We start from the raw sequence: 24,520 nt of genomic DNA, 5'->3' as shown, positions 1-24,520 counted from the left end.
TTGTGTAGGCTTTTCCAGATAGTCCAGCATGCATTCTTAGTACAGCATCGTAACTACAGGTTTTATCAGGGTACTGGGGGACCAAAGGATTAAAATGTGGGTGAGGAAGCAAAATTAGTGTTTTAAACAGATTTAGTTTTCCTGGGATGCATTGCATCTGAACTGGAACAGTTAACTCTTCAATGCATTAAAGCCAAGCTGGTGCTAATGATGGAAAAAGGATATAAAACCTGTAAGCACTGAAGGTTAATAATGATAGATACAAATGACTAAGTATCCATTTTGCTGAGTTATGTATAACTACAGTAGAACCTCAGAGTTACGAACACCTCGGGAATGGAGGTTGTTTGTAACTTTGAACAAAACGTTATGGTTGTTCTTTCAAAAGTTTACAATTGAATGTTGACTTAATAGAGCTTTGAAACTTTATTATGCAGAAGAAAAATGCTGCTTTTAACCATCTTAATTTAAATGAAACAAGCACAGAAAGTTTCCTTACCTTGTCAAATCTCTTTTTTTAAACTTTCCTTGTATTTTTTTTAGTAGTTTACATTTAACACAGTACTGTGCTGTATATTATTTTTTCTTTTTTTTTTTTTTTTGGTCTCAGCTGCCTGATTGGGTACTTGCGGTTCCAAATGAGATGTGTGGTTGACTGGTCAATTTGTAACTCTGGTGTTTGTAACTCTGAGGTTGTACTGTACATTGCACTGGTAATGCACCTTAGCAAACTGCTTTGCTAGTCTCCACTGCAACAAATGCATAAGTCTATGTGTGAAAGCAGAATTTATTCAATAATTACTCCAGTCATGTGCTGTTTTTCTGCAGATCATTAAGAGAGGCTGCAGTGTGAATGATAGAGATGGACTGACTGATATGACTCTCTTACATTACACCTGCAAGTCAGGGGCTCATGGTATTGGTGAGTAAAGAAAAATAGAAATTAGAAATGGAACTGTTTGCCTTGATAAATCAGAGTCTACCCCTCTTCCGTTTGAAAATTGTTCCTTATAGTAAATTTGCTAGTGCTTAGCCTTAACTCTTGTAAACATTTTATTTGTATAGTGCCTTAATGGCTGTTAGAAGGGATGATGCAGAAATTATTTTATGTATTAATACCAATTAAAAAAACTAAACATAACCGAGCGGTTTCTCGCTTGGTAATATTGAAATCTCAGGCTCCTTGGGAGAGAAAAAGAATTTTTGGTTGCATTTCATGTACATTTATAGGAAATAAGAGTGCATTTAGCCCTCTCTTTCTTGTTGACTCCTGTTGGCTTTTATCAAAGTACCTTTTTACACTGATACTGAACCCAGTTGTCCACTCTGCTCCAGCAAAAGGAGGTGGGTTGGATGATGGAGCTTTAACTTTGCTGGCAGAAGGTCTGAAAATTAGGCATTGTGGAGCCTCACTCCACCACCTCCCTGACCTGTCTCTGATGCCTAATTCTCAAGAGAGCCTTTTTGTAGCAAAATGTCTTTCTATAGGCTTTGCTCTGTGTAGCCATAATTTGGAACACAAAGGTTTTCTAATGCATTATATGTGATATCTAGGCTGGTATATTTATACCACACTGTTAAACTCTTAACTAACATTTAAAACAACTTTTAAAAAAAAATCTGCTTTGCAGGTGATGTTGAGACGGCTGCCAAATTCGCCTCTCACCTTATTGATCTGGGTGCAGATACCAGTTTGCGTAGTCGCTGGACAAATATGAATGCTTTGCATTATGCTGCCTACTTTGATGTTCCAGAACTTATTAGAGTTATTTTGAAAAATGCAAAGCCCAAAGGTAAGTATTATCAAGTATCAGTTTTCTTAGATAATATGCCATTCTGCCCTTCAGTTAACTGACCCATCCAGTAAATGGGGTTGTGTAGGCATAGATGAAAGCTGCACTTTCCCATAATTTTTTTTAAAGTAATTTCTCATTCTCTTTAGTTTGCTTTTTTGGTCCATTTTCTCTGAATCATAGAATCATAGAATATCAGGGTTGGAAGGGACCTCAGGAGGTCATCTAGTCCAACCCCCTGCTCAAAGCAGGACCAATTCCCAACTAAATCATCCCAGCCAGGGCTTTGTCAAGCCGGGCCTTAAAAACCTCCAAGGAAGGAGCCTCCACCACCTCCCTAGGTAACGCATTCCAGTGCTTCACCACTCTCCTAGTGAAATAGTTTTTCCTAATATCCAACCTAGACCTCCCCCACTGCAACTTGAGACCATTGCTCCTTGTTCTGTCATCTGCCACCACTGAGAACAGCTGAGCTCCATCCTCTTTGGAACCCCGCTTCAGGTAGTTGAAGGCTGCTATCAAATCCCCCCTCATTCTTCTCTTGTGGAGACTAAACAATCCCAGTTCCCTCAGCCTCTCCTCATAAGTCATGCACTCCAGACCCCTAATCACTTTTGTTGCCCTCCGCTGGACTCTTTCCTCTGAACTGAGTTTATGCTGTAGTGCATAGGCCAGGTTGTTTTTAAAGAAGAGGGAGTATGATGGCATCAGACTTCATAAATAGTGAATGGGAAGTGAGGGAATGGTAGCGGGGGGGAGGGTAATATAACGTCAGTTTACTTACCTCTAAACTTTTGCTGACAGAGTGAAAGAGCAGATGTGAAGAAACAAGCACAACTGTTCTATTTGTGAAATCTCAGGCTTTCTGAGGGTGCCCTTATGATCAAGAGGCAGACTCAGAAAGGAAGAAGCAGGCTATGGGGTAGATCAGTTCTCGAGTACATAACAGAAGGTGAAAAAGATGCATGCTGGTAGCAATTGGAGCTGCTATTGACGTGTTCATATGTCTCACCTCCACCGCCCATTTAAAAATGAAGCAACTAAAGTGTCATATCTGAGATAATAAAATGGGTACAGATTGGGATGGGAGACCCCACTGGTAGTTATAAATGCATTTAAAGTTCTGCAAATAATAGTATAAATTAATAATCAAAGTCTAACCCAGTATATTAATGCAAAAGGTAACTGACACTGGTTTCTGAAGCAGAAGCCAATATTACTGTGTTCCTAATCTGCATGAATATCTACACCAATAAACAGTTTGTGCATTGTACTAAATAAACATTCTTCTGGTTGTGCTGTCTTGTAGAGTTGTCAGATGCCTCTTTTTAACTAGCGGTAATTAAAAAGACTTCATTTTTAGAACTGAAAAGATGTCCTTTTATAAATATTGACAACTTAATACCCCATTTTATGTCTAAAAACGTCATGTAGACGCACAGGGTTTGTTTACCAGATCTTGCATAAGGAATTGTCAGAGTATTCATCCATAAGCATAGGTGCTAGTGACTGCTTTAGCATCTCTCAAAAACAAATGGAGGGTGGGCGGGCGCTCATATCTAGGGGTACAATTAAAAGGCAAAGTCCTGGATTCTGGTGTTGTAGTGAGCTCCTTTCCCTTTGAATCCCTGTCACCGCTCGAGGAAAGCCTGGATCTTTCCACAGTGCTCGAACGCTAGCCAGAATTCTCCCTTCTAATGCACCATATTTCCTGAGAGTCTAGGGGCAACAAACTGTAGCCAGCAACAAGAGACAAACCACTATTGCTCATGTTCAGAAAAGCAGTCAACATCATGTTGCAACAGCCACCCTCCCCCTCTCTCTTCATGACTTGCAGCAGCAGAATGGCTCTTGTGCCAAACACCTGGCCTCGTACTTGTTCAGTTCTCATGCACAGCTGCTCCAAGGAAGGGCAGGGTTTTGTCCAGACATCAAAGAAAAGGTATCTGGGCAAATGACATGCCCCTCATCAGCTCCCATATGCGTAACACCCACAACCTAAGAAAAATGTGATTGCCCTAAGATGTTTATAAAACAATCTGCCTGGCACAGTTTCTATTAGTTGACTTAATGTGTCAGGAGGTTTGGATTAGTGTAAGAGATACTCTTAACATTTGGGGAACAAGACTTAATTGGGCAGACTGTTCCATAAGAATGTGGTTGATATTTCATTTCAGATCTTGTGGAGAAACAAGTATGCATGTACAAACAAAACATAGTTTTTTTTGGTTTGCAGTGAGCTGTGTGGAGGGACCCAAGTGTACCTTGGAGGGGTCCATACTGTTCTGGAAAAAAAAGTCACAAGATTTACCTAACCTTTCAAGCAAAAGGTGTAATGAGTATGGCATGAATTTAGAGACACTCTTCCAAAGAAGAACCAGTTACCACATGAGCTTGATTTACTGCAGCAGTAAAATGCCCTGCATGCCTTCATATTATAATCTCAATTCTAAGAATTTTAGAGTGAACCTATATAGAGAACTGGTTTATCCTCAAATTGGCAAACATATTCAGATATGAGAACTCTTTCATTCCTTGGGAATGAAATAATGTTTTTGTGTGTCATGCTTCTGGTATATAATCCCATATACATCATTCACAACAAACTGTATTGCTGCATATTTCTTTCCCTTCAGATAGTTCCCACGTAATTATACAGGCCACCTAGTTAAGCTGGAAATGTGTGTAAACATGCCTCCAGGTTTTGTCTATGTGCTTTTGTTTTCATATACACCTCTACCCCGATATAACGTGACCCGATATAACACGAATTCGGATATAACGCGGTAAAGCAGTACTCCGGGGGGCGGGGCTGCGCACTCCGGCGGATCAAAGCAAGTTCGATATAACGCGGTTTCCCCTATAACGCGGTAAGATTTTTTGGCTCCCGAGGACAGCGTTATATCAGGGTAGAGGTGTATGTTGTGCAAATTTACAAAGTCTATGTAAAATGCAAAAAAGGGGTAATGCTAATAATCTCAAAGTGTGTGACTAAGATTTGAGGACATGATGGTGGTCTGATAAATATATTTGAAGGCTTTCATTAAAAAAAAAAAGACTGGATTTTCAGAGGTGCCGAACACCTGTAACTCTCATTGACTTTAGTTGGTGATGTCTGTATTCAGCACTTCTGAAAATCAGGCCATATACGGACGTGGAAATGTCTGGTTGGTAGCCTAACTAGGCATGCAAATTTGCCTGGTTTTATAGATGGATTATCTTAGATATTTTACTGATAATAGTAATTTCAGGCTTATATATAAAGGTACCTAGTTCACATTGGTGTAGTCCCATTTCAAACAGGACTATGTTAACGCAAAATAGATACTTTTTAAAGTATGCCAGCAGGGTCTACATGGGGCAGTTAGAATGCAACACATTAGAGCACTGGTGTGCTTTGATATGCCATGTAGACAACCTTTCTGAAGTTAGATAGCTCAGAGTTGAAAGGTTCTGTGTCCATTTTCGTGGCCACTGGTTCAAATTTGAACTAGGTTAGTAACATCTGAAAGTCACATGAAGGTTGCTTGGTACCGTATGTGAAATGAGTTGGAGTTGTGGACAAATGTCGACATCCTGAACTGGCACCCATTTTGTTAGCCTCAGTGTTGATGCCAAAGATTGCTTGGCTATTGAGACTGAACTCTTTTCTATCAGCTAAAAGTAATTGCTCCAAAAGGAGGTTGAGGCACATTGGGGTAATCTGGGGGAATTTGTATTATACGGTACCCATTCTTGATTGGATTATAACATTTCATTCTGAAAACTGTCAATCTAAGACCCTTTATTATCACTAATTCATTTGCTTTTTATGAAGTAAATACGGGAAGCGGGGGTGCAATCAGTGTTTGCCCAATAAAAAAGAACACAGTTGTGTGGAAAATACACCTTTTTCAAAGTTTTTACATGTTTAACCAACAAATAGAAATATAAATGTACAAGCATCTTGTTACTTACCCAGAATGCTCAGTCTTAGATGCTATCTGCTATTTAGCTATTATTAGTTAGCATTCTGCAATGACAGGAGGTAACTAAGGTAGAAGATGGGAGTTTGTAAAGAATATATATATGTGTGTGTCTATATATGTAACTAGCATCTGGGTTACAGATAATTTATATGTTGAAATGTTTCAAGTAACACCTCTTCCATTCTCACTCATGTGATGTTTAATTGCAGATGTGGATGCCACCTGCAGTGACTTTGATTTTGGAACAGCTTTGCATATTGCTGCGTTTAACTTGTGTACTGCAGCAGTGAAGTGTTTACTGGAACATGGAGCGAATCCTGCCTTTAGGGTAAGGTGAAAGATTTCAGATGAATCAAAAGGATGAAAAGTAATTATTTTGACTGTTTAATGTAGCTGTAGCCAGGTTGGTCTCAGGATATGAGAGAGACGAGGTAGCAAAGATATCTTTTATTGGATCAACTTCTGTTGGCGAAAGGTTCAAGCTTTCAAAACTACCCAGAGTTCTTAATGTCTGGGGAAAGAAATCAGCGTTTCTGTGCTAAATACAAGTTGGGACACAGTTAAGCATAATGGGTAACGTTAGGAGGTCCCTTGAAATAGGCCTGGTCTACACTGGTGTGGGGGAGGGGGATTGATCTAAGTTACGCAACTTCAGCTACATGAATAATGTAGCTGAAGTCTACGTACTTAGAGCTACTTACTGTAGTGTCTTCACTGCAGTAAGTCGACGGCTGACGCTCTCCCGTCGACTCCGCCTGCGCCTCTCGCCCAGGTGGAGTACCGGAGTCGACGGGAGAGCACTCGGTGATAGATTTATCGTGGCTAGACTAGACGCGATAAATTGACCCCTGCTGGATCAATTGCTGCCTGTTGATCCAGCGGGTAATGTAGACAAGCCCATAGAGTGGGCAATAAGGGTTAGATTGTTTATGCAAAGGGGTTTGATGTGGGCCATTGAGGGTTAGCAGGCTGGTGTGTGTTAGGTTGTTGTAATGAGCCATGTCCTTGGTTTTAGTGTCTAGCAGTGTTATGAATTTAAGTTTCCTGGCTTGCCTTTTGAAGTTGTTGGACAGATTTTCTTTAGGGATGAGCGTTGAAAGGTCAGATATGCAGTGATCACTTGTGAAAAGTGGTGGTCCATAGGTGTAAGGGATTTTTTGTCTTTTGTGATTTTCCTGTGTGAGTTCATTCAAGAGTGTAGTGTCTTCGACTACAAGAAAGGGACTGAGAGACTTTATCCGTTGGGCCATATGAACTGGAACCATAAACTCCCTGAACATTAAATCTCACCAAATGAGGGTCAACTCATCCTCATCATCGTATCCACTCATTATACTCCACACCCGAACATAGCTATTACATGAATATCATACCCTCATATCTCAATGTCTGTACTTTGACCCGTCAACCTTTTACCCCCAATCAGGGATATTGCAGATTATGTATTCCTTACGCCACCTGATCTTAAACTGAACTTCGCACCCCTTGATAATCTGTACGTTATTCCCTGATAACCAGAAACTTCTATGCTCAAACTCTGTACTGTTCACTGTTTTTTAAACATCATTTTAATTGACTGTCATTTAAGAAAACTTGTATGCAGTGGTGTTGTAGCCCTGTTGGTCCCAGGATGTAAGAAAGACAAGGTGGTTGATGAGAGAGTCATGTTTACGCAGAGCTCTCCTTCTGGTCTGGGAAGTGTAGTTAGCTGTGACACTCTGAATACAAGGCTGAACAGATTGTTTAGCATAAGTAGTAAACACATATTTCAAGGGACCATTCAAGGTGAAGTGTCCAGTTAACACCTCTCCAGTCATAAGGAGGAAATGAGGGAGGGGGAAAAGCTGGGGTGTGTGATTATCTGAGTTCTCTGTTCTCATCCTCAAAGGAAACCTGCATAACACCGTCAAAGGATGAGTCTGGGAATTTAAATTTGTAATTTTGCTAGATACTAAAAATCATGAACTAAATACATACATTGAATTCATGGCTTTTTACAACAATCTATAACAACGTCCTCTCCCCCAGCTTTTCTTTTTCTTCCTTTCCCACTGTGATTGGAGAGGTGTTAACTGGCCACCTCACTTTGAATGGTCCCTTGTAAGGTTCTTTGTAAGATGCGTATAACTGCTTATGCTAAATAATCTTTCACAGCTAAACACAAGGTGACACTCTGCATATACCTACACTGCAATTAAAAAACCCATGGCTGGCCCGTATCACCTGACTTGGCTTGCAGGGCTCAGGTAACTGTGTGCCCCAATGTCTATACTATCCCATAATTGAACAGCCCCTTAGCCTGCGCCCCGTGAGCCTGAGTCAACTGACACGAGCCAGCCATGGGTTTTTAATTGCAGCATAGACTTACCCACTGAATACATTTACCAGTCCCGAAGAAGAGCTCTGTGTAAGCTCAAAAGTTTGTCTCTCTCACCAGCAGACCTACCTTGTCTCTCTACATTTAAGAAAAATAGCCACACACACAAAAGAGTAACAACCAGTCCTGGGTTTTGGTCAGGTGAAAATGTATTACATTGAGTGGTACTGCCTGAAAGTCGCTGGTAATTAATTTTGGAAGATTTTCCTTTTGTGGCAGTTGTGATCTGTTATGTATCCAACCCTAGATTTCTGTCAAGATCCAGAGTAGCAGCCGTGTTAGTCTGTATCCGCAAGATCCAGTTCTGTCTAAAAGTCAGTTTAGCCACATTCCTCAAATTTTCCCATTACTGTATGAATGCCTGTCTTTTTATTGGTTAGTGCTCCTTTGTCCCTTAAAGTAGCCATTATCACACAGCTGTACCTCTGTTCAGAAACATAGGAATGCAACCTAAGATCATCACAAATGCTGTGTATTAATAGTCTTGCCCTAATCACATGAGCCCAAACACAGTCTCTCTGACAGATCTGAATGCCACTTGTGCATGGGGAAAGAGTCTTGTGGTGGATGCTGAACCTGAATCTCACATATTGCAGATTAGTAACTCTGACTTTGTTCTGAAGGAAACAAGGGTGGCTTCTGCTATAGAGGCTCCTAAGAAAGAAAAGATTTGGAGTTATGGAAATATTAAAATGTGGGATTTTGGTTATAATTATCAATATGTTCACTAAAAATAGTGCCTTGTTTGCCTTTATACATCCAGTTGTATGGCTTCAAAACAGTTTAATGGGTACCTCCTCAACTAGTGATCCCTGGAAAAAAGGAGAGATTTTGCCACACCTATCATATTTAATGATCTTCCACAAGCTCTTGCATGTTTTCCTCCTACAGCTGTTCTGCTAAAAACAATCGGTCTGTGACAAATTGTGGGTGTGCCTGGACCATGTTACTAAAGAGAGAAAATGAAAGAGCTTATTGTATTATTTTAAAATAATTCCATAAGATCTTCCATCACAGTATCCAAACTTGCATGTTCCTTGTAGCTGCCATGCTGATACTGAATGAGAGAGCCAGTTTTAAACCTTTAACAGTCTGAATTGTAAATGCTTCTAGAAGTGTTTGATTTGCTCATTTTAAAAATTGCATTGTGCGTCAATCTTCATGCTCCATCAGTTGTTAGTGTATGTACTTGGATTGCACTGTCCATTAGGAGCTAGACTAAGAGCGTCAATGTTTTTCCACACATAGAATGTCTGTCTTCTAAGGCCTGTCAATACTAAAGTACAGCTCTCATTTGCACTTTGGGGACTGTCATTTATCATGTTTTTTTACAGTGGGCCTCAACCTGGATCTCAACCTGTTATCCTTTAGATGCTATCATAATATAAATGCTAAATAATAATCTGACCTTGATTACAACAAGCATAGCTAAATTGTCCATGAGGCAGCTTTTTTCACATACAGCCATGGCAACCTTTTGTTTGTGTCTGCTGCAGCTACCATGCTGTCTAACAGTCTTTGTATCCTGTCTTCTGGGAAAGTCTAGGTAGCTGTTTTATATTGTCTTGAAATAAAGTTTTCAGGATGCATGCATGCAGCATCTGGACAGTGTACTTTGGGATGCACTAGCACATAACTGAGAGACAGGAGGACCAGTAAACTGGGCTACAACGATGTGGCAACTTAGGCACTGAGAATGAAGCATTGTTAGCGCCCTAGTTACTAACCAAATACTAGGCATCCAGTGTTGTGAGCAGACACAAGCCATGCTAGAGCCAAGCATAGCACAACCTAGTTAAAAACCTTGTCAAAAATTGTAGCATAGACCATGGTTTGGCTCACCATATCATAGCCATTGCCAGCTAGTAGCTTTTCAGTGGGCTGCTCTTGGTCAACTAGTTCCAGGGATTATATAGAATATAATTCTTTTTCAACAAGCAAATATAAATTGTATTAAGGCCACTTGGAGAATCCTTAGTTTGTGTGCCAATGATGGTATGGAAACTTTCAGATCATTGCAGTCTATTTTCTTAGTCCTTCATAACATGCACTTTAAAATGCTGTATTTTGTCTCCGTCAAATGCTTATTTTATATTATTATATATACATGTTTGAAAATTTTGGCTGCTGGTTACTAACAACAACAACAAAAAAAGGTAGCAAGGGGATTTTAAATCTTATAAATGGACACTACTTCTGCACAGCCAAGTTTTGGCCTGTCTTTATGTTAAGTCTTTTCATTATTCTACCTTGTTTATGTAGAATGACAAAGGACAGATTCCAGCAGACGTGGTTCCTGATCCAGTAGATATGCCATTGGAGATGGCAGATGCTGCAGCAAGTGCAAAAGAAATCAAGCAGATGCTGTTGGATGCAGTGCCTCTGTCATGTGACATCTCAAAGGCCATGCTTCCAAACTATGATCATGTCACTGGCAAGGCCATGCTTATGTCACTTGGCTTGAAACTGGGAGATCGTGTTGTTATCGCAGGACAAAAGGTAAGTGAGTAAATTTGAAACTGCACAAGTAATCTCCTGTGAATTGGGCATTTGTAGTATGCTTGAAAATGATTTCTTATCTGTAAATGTAAAATAACTTCTGGAAGGTATGAAATACGGATGACAATAGAGATGAGAAGTTATTTCTATTGCTGGAAAACAGGTGGAAAGGAAAATCCCCTCATGAGAAGCTGAAAGCTTATGTAGTAGTGAAACTTTTTCACTGTTGTGAAAAGCAGGTTTTGGCAGGCAAAATCTGTATTTTGTACCTGCAAACCCTTCCTTAACAGTCCATCATAATAAATAAGTGAGTCTTAGACTTTATAGAGTGTGGATCCAAAATGCTGCCAGGGCTCACAAATACCATTTGCAGGCTCTTGTGACAGGAATTTATATTCTGTAGAATTAATCTAGTTTCCATTCCAGAAACAGGTAAAAGGTACGTTTAATTCTGCTTAGCCATTAGTTATTTAATTTCATTGGTGCAATGCAGCTAACATCTCCTTTGAGGAAACACTACCGTGTTATAGAGGTAGCAATATAATCTAGGGAGCAATGAGAACTTTAGTTAAATAACTGCAGCTCAAATTTTAATTGCTTTAAACTAGAGAAGTTTGGAAAAGTGTTGTTCTATTGGTAACTATATTGGTATATATCAGGGGTCGGCAACCTTTCAGAAGTGGTGTGCCAAGTCTTCATTTATTCACTCTAATTTAAGGTTTTGCGTGCCAATAATACATTTTAACTTTTTTAGAAGGTCTCTTTCTATAAGTCTATAATATTTACTTTACATACAACAATAGTTTAGGTATATAAGGTTTCAAAATGTTTAAGAAGCTTCATTTAAAATTAAATTAAATTCAGAGCCCCCCGGACCGGTGGCCAGGACTCGGGCAGTGTGAGTGCCAATGAAAATCAGCTCGCATGCCACCTTTGGCATGCGTGCCATAGGTTGCCTACCCCTGGTATATATGAAGTCATATACTTTTTTCCTCTTCTTGTAGGTAGGAAGGACTTAGAAATGATTTAAAAGCTATAGGATTGTTTTAAAGATTGCCATAAGCACACATGCAAACTTTGCAGAAAAATCTATTTATAAGAGCAGAATTCAGCATTTGGGTTTTTCATACACCTGTGACAACAGTACTTGCATATTTGATTTTTCTAATTTTTATTATATTAACTTTAGATTTATAATTTGTTCTTTTCAATTCAAAAACTTTCCCTCGCAGTGTATGAAGCAGCTTCCATTTTGAATTTGCATTTGATATGTTGTTGAAATTGGGTCAGGAAAGGTGACACAATCATTAGCTATACAAAAGGCATGCTAACTGAAATATATACAAGAAACTGCTTGTTCTGACAAGATAATTAACATATGAAAGTTGTTTAGCCAGAAACCATTACACAATGAAAGCGAAGAAGAAAATAACAGCCATCAAAAATACTCAAGCTGCGAGTCAATAAAAGCTCAGAACAAGAAGAAAGAAATTTTTACTTATTTCAGTTACATACATAGAATACTAGTTTTTATTTTGACATTGCACTAAAGCACTCTCCCTCCCCGTGAGGGTGGGCCTGGGCCTCAGTCATGCCTTCTGCATCCGGTAGAGGCCTGTATTCTTCAGGATACTTAAGCATGCGCCTAACTTTAAGCAGGTGAGTTACCCTTTGAAGTCAAAATGAATGAACCTGCTTAGTAAGACATGCACTGAAGTACTTTGCTGAAGTGATGTCATTGTCTAATGGTACATCTTGTTTGTGACTTCTTTCTATTGTGATAACTGCCAAAAAATGCTGCTTTTGTTCAATCTCAGGTGACTTAGTCGTGTCTCTTATATCTTAGAACACATACTGGCTGGCATTTTTGAAGGAAAAGGATCTCTGCCCTCAAGGAAGGCAGAGGAATGTGAAAGTGGCAATCTGTATAGTGATCATGGATCTGGAGATGACTTACTGTCTTACATAGTATCTAATAGACATGCTATTTATTTATTATTCACAAAGTCATTCTGTGTTAATTCTTTTCTTTAGGTTGGTACATTAAGATTTTGTGGCACAACAGAATTTGCCAGCGGGCAATGGGCTGGTGTAGAGCTGGATGAACCAGAAGGAAAGAATGACGGAAGTGTTGGAAAAGTCCAGTACTTCAAGTGTGCACCAAGATGTGGTATAACTTTATTTTCTAGATGTTTTACAGATACTTTGGAACCATAATTTAAAAAAAAAAGAAAAGGAAAAATATTGGTTCGATTAGACGAGGTCTCTGTGGGTCAATAAATACAAATTGTCCCAGATTTTTCTATTTTGTAAATTCCTTTAACTGCTCCTAACTTTATCAGTTCTAAGTGTTGCAGAAGAAGCCATTTCTGATTACTTCCTTGAAACTGCAATGAAGTATCTTTCCAGTTTTGCCATCTTCATTGGTTATTGGCTTTTCTCACAGCCATAGTGTAATTGTTTCTTTTCTATTTGACATTTTCTCTCATAGCTTACTTGGCCTTCCTCTTTGAAAGAGATTCGTTTGAGCATTCATATATTCTTCTTAAAATTTCTCTCCATCAAAGGAATGTGATGTAGTCTCTCTTCTTTGTTTGTCAAATTGAGGTGTCTGTGTTGTAAATTTGCTTGGCATTTCATTTCCACCTGTGAGATGATGCAGGAGCTTGTGCTGAGGGATGTTCTACCTCTGTTTCCAGCTTAGCCACAAGCATTCTTTGTGATGCTGGGCAGAGCACTGAGGCACAGGATAGAGTAAGTGACTTTCCCATCTATAAAATAGGAATCGTACTTCCCTACCTCACCAGCTGTGAGTATAACAATCCATTAATTGAGGTACTGAGATACTTCGTTAAACAGAGTAACCTAAGAGAGAATAGCTAGATTTTTTTTTGTTGCATTACTGCTTCTCCTGGTTTACATACTGCATACAGAAAGAGATGCATCTCTCTCTCTCTCTTTTTTTTTTTTTTTTTATTCTCCAGGTATCTTTGCACCTCTTTCTAAAATAAGTAAGGCTTCAGATCACAAGAAGAATTTTGTCAGAAGTCCTTCCACACGATCTACTTTGGTCAAGTCCAAGAAAATTGATGTAACGCACATAACTTCAAAAGTGAATACTGGTAAATATTTTTTTGTTATAAAGCTAGTCTCTCCAAAAATCAGACGGTAATTTTGCATATCTTTATATTAAAATCCTAGCTTGTAGTTAATTCATCCTCTTGGAATAAGGAAGGAGTATGACATTTATTAATGATGCCTTCTCGTTAACTGAAGTTGTTGGTGCTGAGAGGTGTTGAGCATCTGTCACTCACATTGAAATAACTTTGAACTGCAGGTGCTTAGGATCAGGCCCTATGGCTCAATCACAGTAACAATGAATGTTCTACCCTATGGTATGTCACAGTACTATAGCACTGTTGTGTTATGCCTTTTTACAGTCCCCTGCAGCATGATGTAACATTGATTGCTGGAAGGTAAGATACGGGACTAGTTACACCGTTGCCCAATTCTGGTAAGACAATTGCTATGTCTTTTTCTAGGGCTGAGCCAGGGGAATCTGTAGAGTGACTAAAGGTTCTATTCTCAGTGAATGGTCATTTTGGTGGTATAATCTACCAAGGGGATCTAACATTACATATTGATATACTGTTTGGGAAAGGCTTACCATAGCGCACACTCTCCGAAGCTTTTAAAGCTGTTTCTGATTGGAGATGATATCTGTAAATGGCTAAAATCGCTTTGCTTTAATTACGTAGATTTTATTTGACTTGATCAGCAGGCTGTCAAACTGTTGAGGAAAACAAATTTAAATGCTAATTTATATGCAGCTGTATATAAGTATTAAAATATTGTAAGAAGTATTAACACCAATTTCTTCAATAAAAACCATTCAGGCAAAAATAATTAGAAGCTATTTTAATAACTACATTATGTGTCAAAGGAATGAATTAGTTCACCTGAGAAATGAAGAATACATCTGGAGGGGATGGATATTTTTGTGTTTAAGTCTGTGGGTGGGGGCTTAGGAGATCTGGGTTTAATTCCTGGCTCTGTCACAGACCTCCTGTGTGACCTTAGTTTAGGCAAATCACTTACTCTCTCTGTGTCTCAGGTCCCCATCTGTAAAGTCAAGATAATATTCCTTTTCCTCCACCCTTTGCCTTTCTTGTCAATTTAGCTTCTAAGCTCTTTGGAGCAGGGACTCTCTTATGTGTTTGTACAGTGCCTAGCATATACAAATGGGCCCTGATCTTGATTAAATGATGTAAAAATAATGCTATTATATGTATTGTTTTATAATTTCCCCTCTCTCTCAGTCCTGTCCAGTTGGACCCTTTATAATAAAGCAGCATGACTTTACAGGTGGAGGGGTATACATATATTCCTACAAAATTATTAAAATCCTCTAAAACATTCCTTTTTTAACTGTAAAATATGCAGCATATACAGACTACATGATGGGATGGTGGAATACATTTCTTTAGTAGTGATTTGGGATAACTTGCAAAAGTCATTTGACTCTCGCTGTCATGTCTATGTGGTAGACATGTGCTGCTCTGTGACCATTAAAAATAATTGGACATCTACAATTTTCTACACACTGACATACTTCAGACTTTCTGAAGTTCTCTGTCTGACCTTTGCTAGAAATGGGGCATTTGAATAGTATAAGTTGCATGGTTACGATTTGATCTGAAAAATGACATGCTCCACAAAGCTCATCTTTTTTTGAAATGCCTTGTCCTAATCATATCAACTTAGACAATTAACTTAACATCCAGGCAGTTTAACATGATGTGGAAAAACTGACACATTGCATAAAATGCTACACTTCAGTAAAATAATTACATTTGTTTGCAAAACTGTAAAATGGATGGCATAAGCTATCTCTTTCTATAAAACATTTTGGCTGTTTGGTCCACTCAGAGTATTGTGAGCCATAAGACAGCTGTTTGTTAAGATTGAGCTATGATTTATTTTCAAAAGATCTTGACTAAAATGGAAAAGGATTGTTTTCCTCTGAGGCAATGCATTTGTGACAACAGTTTGTGATGAACCTGTTTTTTGACACAGCTGTGCCTAGCCATCTTTATAAATCCAAAAATTTGACATTTGCTTTAAGTAAAAATCAGGGTAAGTTATACATGGTACACCCACTAGGGCTTACATGTGTAAGCAATATTCAGTGAGCTGCCATTGTAAGATATTCTTATGCCAAAGGGCCCATTTATCTTAGGGCTGGTCCATACTAAGCCCCCAGTTTGAACTAAGATACGCAACTTCAGCTACGTGAATAACGTAGCTGAAGTCAAAGTATCTTAGTTCGAACTTAAAGGTACTTACCGCGGGTCCACACGCGGCAGGCAGGCTCCCCCGTCGACTCCGCCTACTCCTCTCGCGGAGCAGGATTACTGGCGTCGACGGCGAGCACTTCCGGGATCGATTTATCGCGTCTAGACAAGACGCGATAAATCGATCCCAGAAGATCGATTGCTTGCCGCCGAACCAGCGTGTAAGTATAGACGTACCCTTAATGTGCTTGGTGGATTCACTTGCTAGGGTGAAAGGATAAAGTTGCAAATACAGAGCTTTCTTCTGAAACGTTTACTTGCATTACTGGAGTAAATTTCTTCAATGTCTTAACCACCAGTAAGTTATTTGCATTACAGGCCATGCAAAATCATTAGTACATCTTCTATAAACATTGTAGATAGACTGCAGAGTTCTGTCAAACCTTACTTTTAATATTCTATATAGATATTTTTAATGCTTTTTTATTTGTACTTTTGATATTTGTGGTAAAAATATTTGCTCTTTAAGTAGTCCATTAGATTTCATCAATAATGGTCACCTGATCACAATAAGTACTGGGACTAATCAAGGATTTTCTGTTATAAAACATATCTCTGGCCATGAACAATGTTCTCACATGTCTGACTCTTAAGGCTGAAATATAAAACACCTTAAAATATAATGCAGTCATAAATAAGTACCAAAATAATATATCATCTGGGCTAAGCCAATAAATATAATTAAATAAAAAGTCCGCTTTGCCCTCATCACTAGTACCAGCAAAATCGCCCGGAAGGTTTTGTTCTCTTTGCCTAGTCGTGGCAGACAACCACTTATGAATACAAAATAACTTGTCCATGAAGCATGTATTTAAGCAGCAATATTAGGTCAGACATATGTTATTACATTGTTGCTATTTAGTGTAATAGGCTCTTTAATTAGATTAATATTGGCATATTCAATCCATTTTCGTAGGCTTGAAAGCAAAAGTTATGGGGTTGAAACTCAGATTTGTATAAATACATGCATACATAGAAATTATAGATTGAACAGTTGGTAGTCTTATTCCAATAGTAAAAGCAAAAATGTTCAGTTTTGAGTGTGTTTAAGGAAATCAGAATTTTGTGATTTTTAAAGGATTTTTTTGTTCACTTGTGTTAACTCAGATTGTTTCAATATAAACATTTGGCAAGCAATTTGTTTATAATATGGCTTGATTGCTTTGGAGCGTTTTTAAGTGTCAGTGGTTTAACATGATTGGTAAATTATTTTACAACTAGAAGTTTTATATAAAAATACTGTGGTTTTGTAGTACTCATATTTGAAGAATCACATTTTACAAGTACTAAATAAGCATCCTGAAACCTGTAAATTAGGCAGACCTTTGCCCCATTTCACAGATGGGTGAAGAGAGGTATGGGAGAGAGCACAGAGAAGTTGCGGCTTGCCAGTGGTGACACAGGAAACTAGTATCAGTCAGGATTAGGACATAAATCCTTATTTTCCCAGTACCATTCTAAATACTAGATATCACACTCTTCTGTAAAGATTACTAGTGTCTATAGTACGTATGTAGAACAGTTGGATTGAAATGATGGACTTGGAGGTTTCATCGTTTCAGTGATCTACAAACCCAGTACAGTATCTGTTTGCATATGTGGGATTTTTTTGTAAAATTATTAATTGTTAATTGCCAGGATATTTGTTGACCCTATTTGTTTTTTCTCTTTTTTTTGTATCCTAGGCTTAGCTACATCAAAAAAAGATAGCAGTTCTGAATCCACCTTTTTGGCTACTGAAGAAGGAATGAAAATTATGCCTGGTAAAGAAGGTAACTAAATTCCCTTTGTTGATTCATTTTGGGTCAATTCTGGGTAGGGCAAAGGAAGTATTGCATATCTCTTCCTTCCCCTACCCCTCTTCACGGGCACTCAAATATGCTGCAAAAGCAGTGCTAATGTATACCTGCATTCTAGTTCCAAGCAGCCCTGTACACCTGTCTGCTAGGAGCAGGATTCATCTGAATGGGACCAATGTGATGCCATTGTGAAAAAGGCTAATGCAGTCCTAGGAGGAGTCAAGTGAGGTATTCCCAGTAGAGCTAGGGAAGAGTTAGTACCATTATACGAGGCAATGGTGAGACCTCATCTGGAATAGCGAGTGCATTTCTGATCTCCCATGTTCAAGAAAGACGAATTCAAACTGGAACAGGTGCAGAGAAGGACTACTAGGATGATCAGAGGAATGGAGAACGTACCTTACGAGAAGAGACAAGGAGGTTGGCTTGTTAGGCCAAACAAAACAAAGGCTGAAGGGAGATATGATTCCTCTCTATAAATACACCAAGTGGATAAACGCTAGCAAGGGGTGGAGTTGTTTTAAGTTAAGGTCCGATACTGGCACAAGAACAAATGGATATAAACTGGCAATCAGTAAGTTTAGGCTTAAAATTAAACAAAGGTTTCTAATTATCAGAGGAGTGAAGTTCTGGAACGGTCTTTCAAAGGGAGTACGGGGGGCAAAAAACCGAACTTTTTTGGAGGCTGAGCTGGATGAGTTTGCTTACAATGGCATATGGCCCATCGCGACTGCTAGTAGCAAATATCTCCAGTTGCTGGAGATTGGACACTAGATGGGGAGGGTTCTGAGTTACTACAGAGAATTATCTCCCACCTGTCTGGCTGGTGGGTCTTGCCCATATGCTTGGGGTCTAATCGCCATATTGGGCATCGGGAAGGAATTGTACCCCCAGTAGATTGTCAGAGACCCTGGGTTGGTTTGTTCATTTTTTTTTTTTGCCTACCTCTGCAGTGTGGGGTCTGGGTCATTTGCTTGTTTGAACTAGAGCGAATGGTGTATTCGCTATAACTTGAAGTCTTCAAATCAAGATTTGAGGCCTTCAGTAACTCAGCCAGAGGCTATGGGCGTATTACTGAAGTGAGTGAATGAGGCTGTGCCCTGTGATGTGCATGAGGTCAGACTAGATCATCATAATTTGTGTGTCCGTCATGGAAGTCACGGGTTCTGTGGGCCAGCTGCACGGGCCGCTGCTGGGGCAGTCTCGGGCCACTGCCTCCCACCCCCCAGCAGCAGGAGTAGTAGTTTGGGTGTGGGAGGAGGCTCAGGGTGTCAGGCACCACCCCCGCAGCTCCCATTGGCTGCTGTTCTCGGCCAATGGGAGCTGCGGAGCCGGGGGTTCGTGGCAGGAGCAGTGCGTAGTAACTTCCTGGCCTTCCCTCCCCTTAGGAGCTGCAGGGACATGCCGGCCGCTTTTGGGGACCCGTGCGGGCCGGGTAGGGAGCCTGCCAGCTCCGCCAACCCTCACCCCCCAGCACCAGTGAGAGTCCCAGTCTGCACACTGCCTGCCCCTCCCCCAGCACCCGCAGTGCCCCCTGGGCCGCCACACACCCTCTCCCCCCACATCTGCAGCCCCCTGGCTCAAATTTTAGTTAGGGGTATATAGTACAAGTCATGGACAGGTCACAGGCCGTGAATTTTTGTTTACTGCCTGTGACCTGTCCATGACTTCTACTAAAAATACCCATGACTAAAACGTAGCTTTAATCATGATGGTCCCTTCAGGTCTTAGTCTGAGTCATATGGCCCGCTGCCAGGGCAGCATGGCATGGCAGATATATGTATAACCCTGGAGCCCAGCCCCTAAGCCTTAGGTTCTGTCTAAGAAAACCACGTCATGTTGCAGATCATCTGTAGAACAGCCTTTTTGTAAGTTTTGGTGGATCTTTCTCCCTGTGTTCCTGCTGCTGGCTGCATGTATTCCAATGGGAACTATGTTCAACAAGTACCAGAATTTTGACCCTTTTATTACTTGTATGTTTGAGCGTTGAGTAACAAATTATAACGGTGTAACAGCATTTTTAGATTCGTCTTCTGTAATGTAATCATTTCAAAAACATTTTCAATCTTTAAAAATATTATTTTAACTTTTTAAATTGGAATCCAGTCTCTAATGATCTATAGGTTTATAATTGGCTAGTGACTTCTGATGCTTCAGTTTTTGGGTGCTCAATAGACAACACAAAGGGGTCTGATTCTCAGAGGGTGGGTGCTCAGCACTTTATAAAAATCCAGCCCCCCCTAAGGTTTCTCAAGTTGAACATGTATTATATTACTATTTGCCTTTGAAGATTTTGAGTATATACAGTTATTTAAAACAAAACAGAAATCTACCCTTCATCTGACTGACTGTATTTTTTCGTGAGAAAAAACTTTTTTTTTTTTTTTCCATCCCAAAAGTTTCAGTTCATGAACAGTTACTAATTAGATACCGGGTTTCAAGATGTAGGAGCCTAACTTTAGGCACCCATATCCCTAATGAGGCACCTAAATAACTGGCTTAATTTTCAAAAAGTGCTGAAAACCCAGCCACTTCTGACTTCAGTCACAGGTGCTTGGTGCTCAGCATTTTCGAAAATTGGGCTACCTAATTGGGTGCCTAAATGTGGACGTTAGGCATCCACTTTTTAAAATCTTGAACTTGGAATGTTACTTTTGCACGCTCAGAATCACTATTTTTATACTTTTTTAGTTCATGTTGAGACCACCAGTATCTTAACTTTGGAGCCTTTGGGTTCTTGTACTCTTTCCTTAGGTACCCCATTCTTTAATCTGTGTTCTGGCTCACAACCGTTGCACTTCATATTTTTTGACTTACCTCCCCCACCCCCCCAAGATAGAGGATATAGTGATATGAATACTGAATCTGTCCTAGCACCAACCATGTGGAGATCTCAAACACTGAATGAGTAGAGCCTCACAACCAGGGCTTTGGAGCGGAGCCCGGAGCGCGGAGCAGCTCTGGAGCAGTGGAGCTGCAGGTTTTTGCCTGGAGCTGGAGCGGAGCCGGAGCACAGCTCCAAAGCCCTGCTCTCACAACAGCCCTGAGAGTCAGATAAGCAGCATTATCTCTAACTTCATAGATCGGAAAACTGAGGCACAAAGAGGGTAAAATCTTGCTTCACAGTCAGTTGGTACATCTACACTTTGAGCTGGTGGGATCATTTCCAGCTTGAGGAGACATACCCAGGCTAGCTGTGATCAAGCTAACATACTAAAAATAGTGTGTCGCCTCAGTGTCAGGAGCTGCCCCGCGTATGATCAGAGCTAGCATGGGTATGCCTCCATGAGCTAGGAATTATATCTCCAGCTTGAGGTGCAGACATACCTGGTGTTACTTTTGAGCAGAAAAGAAGAGCTGAAAAGGAGAGAGCTAAAAGCAAAAGTTGAAACGGGACCAATCTTATTGAGTATGTTCACAAATGGAGATAAGTGATTTATCTCCCGTTCTTCTTTGATCGTAAGGATTTGAATATTAATACAGTGCATATAATGCATACATTAGGCAGTAGTCCACACACCATTACTCGCCCACAAAAATGTCACTTTCCCTACTTCTCATCAACCATTTAATAAACTGAATACTGAGAGTGAGGTGATGAGGGCTCATATTACTGATTCTTCATTTGTTTAACAACTGTACGCTAGAATATTTACCAGCACATCAAGAAGTATTATAAATACCTAAAAATAATCTACTGGTCTGAAAATAAATGGATGAAGTTCGTGCTGTGAAGTATCAACTTTGCCTTTTAATTGGTTGCTCCCTTGCTTGCTTTGTAAATTAATGAGGTTCTTCTGTATCATACATGCTTGTTTGCTTTAGTTGACTTGTCCTTTCCTGCATACCATCTCTGGATAATTATTTGCATTACCTCTGTCAGCTTTCCTTGGATCCAGCAGTTCTTCCTCTTCCACTACCTCTTTAGAGAGCAAACAGAATCATCCCAAGAAATGGAACTCAACTAACAGCAATAAAAAGGCAGTGCCTAAAGTAGCTTCTACCTCATCTAAAAGCAGTGCTGGTACTGTATCTGTTGTATTATTAAAGAACACCTTCACAGGCTGGAAATAGGGATGGCAGGTCAGTTAACTGTTTGGTCAAATATTCGTATAAATGTACTTGCTTTTACTTTGTCACTGCTTGGGGTGATAACTTAGAGGAGGCACTTGTCAGATAGTTAGTCCTTAAACTTAAGTTTTGTATTTTTGTAACATTTTTACGATTAGAAAATTTGCGGAAGAAGGTGCTGTTCTTAGTCTCACTTACAGATGAACTGCACTTCAGACTATTACTGCAACTTCTAACAACCAAGTAAACCTTAAATCCAGCATTTTTTAATTAGACTGAATACCCACTGAAGCAAAGGAATGTTTTATCTAAGCAGTGTGTGTGGAACAGGGCCTTGTGTTAAGAGCATATATGAATATTTGACCGGTCGGTTGGCTGACTCTCTGCTGAGACCTCATGATGTACTCCTCTTTGCATTTCAAAACTGCTACTGTCCTAATTTCAGTTTTTCCCTTCATTAAACAGGACTGAATAATGCTTCTCCATCTACAAGAAAAAACCCTTTTGATGAAGGAGAAATTCAGCTTGGAGACAAAGTGCTAGTGGTAGGGCAGAGAACTGGCACTGTTAGATTCTATGGGACAACAAAGTTTGCACCAGGTAATTTATCTGTTCTTAAAATACATTGTAGAATCAGAGTAATGTCCTGGGAACAATATAAATGTTTGGACCTTATTATTTAAAATAGAAATCCAACAATGTAAGAGTTCTATCGTAATTTCACTTTATTATAATTGAATATTTGACTTTGACATGGAGCTGCCTAGAGTAATGGAGAAGATGGTACAGTACTTTAAATTGTGACTGCCACTTGACATTGGAGTCGTTCTCAGAAAGTACAGTAATAATATCATTCAGTTTCTTAAGGCGGCACACCTTTTTTTTCTCTGGGCTTTTATATGCAGCTGTTTTTGACCACACTGATGTCTTGCGTTACTGAAGCTCTTCACTTTTTAGATGTGTCATGGTGATATATTGAGCTTTTTGAGAGTTTTTGTTTGAATTCAGTTACTTGTCAGGACCGTTTTTTGTATTTTTATGCCCGATGAAGTAACGGATAACTAGAGAACTTACATGCTGGAAATTCCCCCCCAGTATTCTATAGTTAGGTGTCTTCAGAGGGAGGTGAGTTGTCCTGAAACCATAGGAACTAAAACTTTTGAAAATGTATCCTTTCCAGCCAAATTATTCTTATGCTCTCCTGTCATTTTTGAGCTCTTTCATAATCCAAACCGCTGCCTAGAACATAACCATAAGGTTGAGGCAAAAAGGGTTCCATTACCCAATGTCTGCACTTCGGGTGACTGGTATATTTGAACCTCCAGTAGTTTAAATCTCAAGCAAGTGGGCTTCCATTTAAAGTGGCAATACCCTGTCTTGACACTTGGTGGTATCAGTATTTAAAAAAAATTGCTTAAGATAAAATGTCAGAATGAAATATCGTCAGGCCCAAGCCACATTCATCATCTCAAGAAGTATGTTATGTGAAGCAATCCCCATTTAAGATGTCATTATTCTCTAACTTGATAGGTTCTATCGAATCTATATTACTCTAATTGAAAAGTCAAAATAGTCTATTAACCTCAAATGGTTATGTTCCTGTATTTAACTTGTATTGTGGGAATGGATTTCCTGACTAGCTGAGTGGTTACCATGTACGTGTTTTTTTTTTTTTTTTTTTTTTTAAGAAAATCCTTTGAAACAGCCATATTTTAAAATGGCAAAAAGTAGGCAACGATATAGAGCTCTGCTTTCTGAGCAATTGTCAAAAACTTGCCCCCCCCCCCCCCAGGTTATTTTTGGTGGCAATGCAGATCTTTTTCAAATAGTTTTGTCTCACCTGCCTTTGGTGGACAGGAAAGAAGGAACTTTTGATATATTGATCACTTCTGATTCATAGGTCACTGTTCTTATTTCTTCAGCTGATAATTAGTATTGCCCTTAAACCTGTAGCCTCAGCACCAAATTACTTGAATTTAATTTTGAGTCTTTTGGGACTGGACAGCATAAGGATTGCTGATAGGATACAGAACTTCTCACCTTTGCATAATTAGTTGACACTTATCACAGGTTGGTAGTGATCAAACTTATTACCATCTGATGGCTGTTCAGTAGCCTGTGTGAAATGAATTGCTGGCCAATCCCAGTGCCTTATACACTTGTATTTGTATCATAAAATCTACCTTGCAATTGGTAATAATTACTTCAGATTTTAGAGAGGGGAAAAGGACTGAATGAGCATTGAGTGACATTTGAATCTTAGTAGTGGTCATTTGAGATCAGGATTAAGGCATAAGTGCAGAGAAATTGCCAGGACAGCTTTGTCAAACTGCTGTTTTCAGTAGCCTTAAATTCACTTAAATAAGATGCAAAGCTTTTTATCTTTTCTGTTTGTCGCTAAAATAGGCCATTTTTCTTAAAATAGATTTAAGTTTCAAGTAATCAACAGTATTTCTAGGTCTATTTTGAATAGACCATTCGTATCTCAGTGTATTTTAATATAATTTAGTTAACTGTTCTTATTTTTCTTCTGTATGTTAGTGGTGGCGTACATTTTGATTTGACTTAATGAGATCACTTCTGGGTCAGGGAAATCCTGTCTCGGGTTTGGTTAAATACATAGATTGTTATGTATAAATTAGTCATATGCACAAAAACT

General features: G+C 39.4%; 1 protein-coding gene across 1 annotated transcript in view; it reads left to right on the top strand.

The window, feature by feature from the left end:
• The window catches only part of CLIP4 (CAP-Gly domain containing linker protein family member 4), a 42,152-nt gene that overhangs the window by 13,998 nt on the left and 3,634 nt on the right, over positions 1–24,520 (top strand). The window contains exons 5-13 of the mRNA XM_026649586.1: positions 829–922; positions 1,632–1,793; positions 5,971–6,089; positions 10,401–10,637; positions 12,672–12,807; positions 13,622–13,759; positions 17,677–17,763; positions 21,674–21,814; positions 22,327–22,461. Of these exons, the coding sequence (XP_026505371.1) occupies positions 829–922; positions 1,632–1,793; positions 5,971–6,089; positions 10,401–10,637; positions 12,672–12,807; positions 13,622–13,759; positions 17,677–17,763; positions 21,674–21,814; positions 22,327–22,461 (1,249 nt within the window). The remainder of the gene's footprint in view (positions 1–828; positions 923–1,631; positions 1,794–5,970; positions 6,090–10,400; positions 10,638–12,671; positions 12,808–13,621; positions 13,760–17,676; positions 17,764–21,673; positions 21,815–22,326; positions 22,462–24,520) is intronic.

This window comes from Terrapene carolina, unplaced genomic scaffold (assembly GCF_002925995.2).
Source record: "Terrapene carolina triunguis isolate 2854851 unplaced genomic scaffold, T_m_triunguis-2.0 Scaffold85, whole genome shotgun sequence".
In the NCBI taxonomy this organism is placed as follows: Eukaryota; Metazoa; Chordata; order Testudines; family Emydidae; genus Terrapene; species Terrapene triunguis.
Note: the sequence above shows the minus strand (reverse complement) of the source record. Positions and strands in the feature narration are given on the sequence as shown.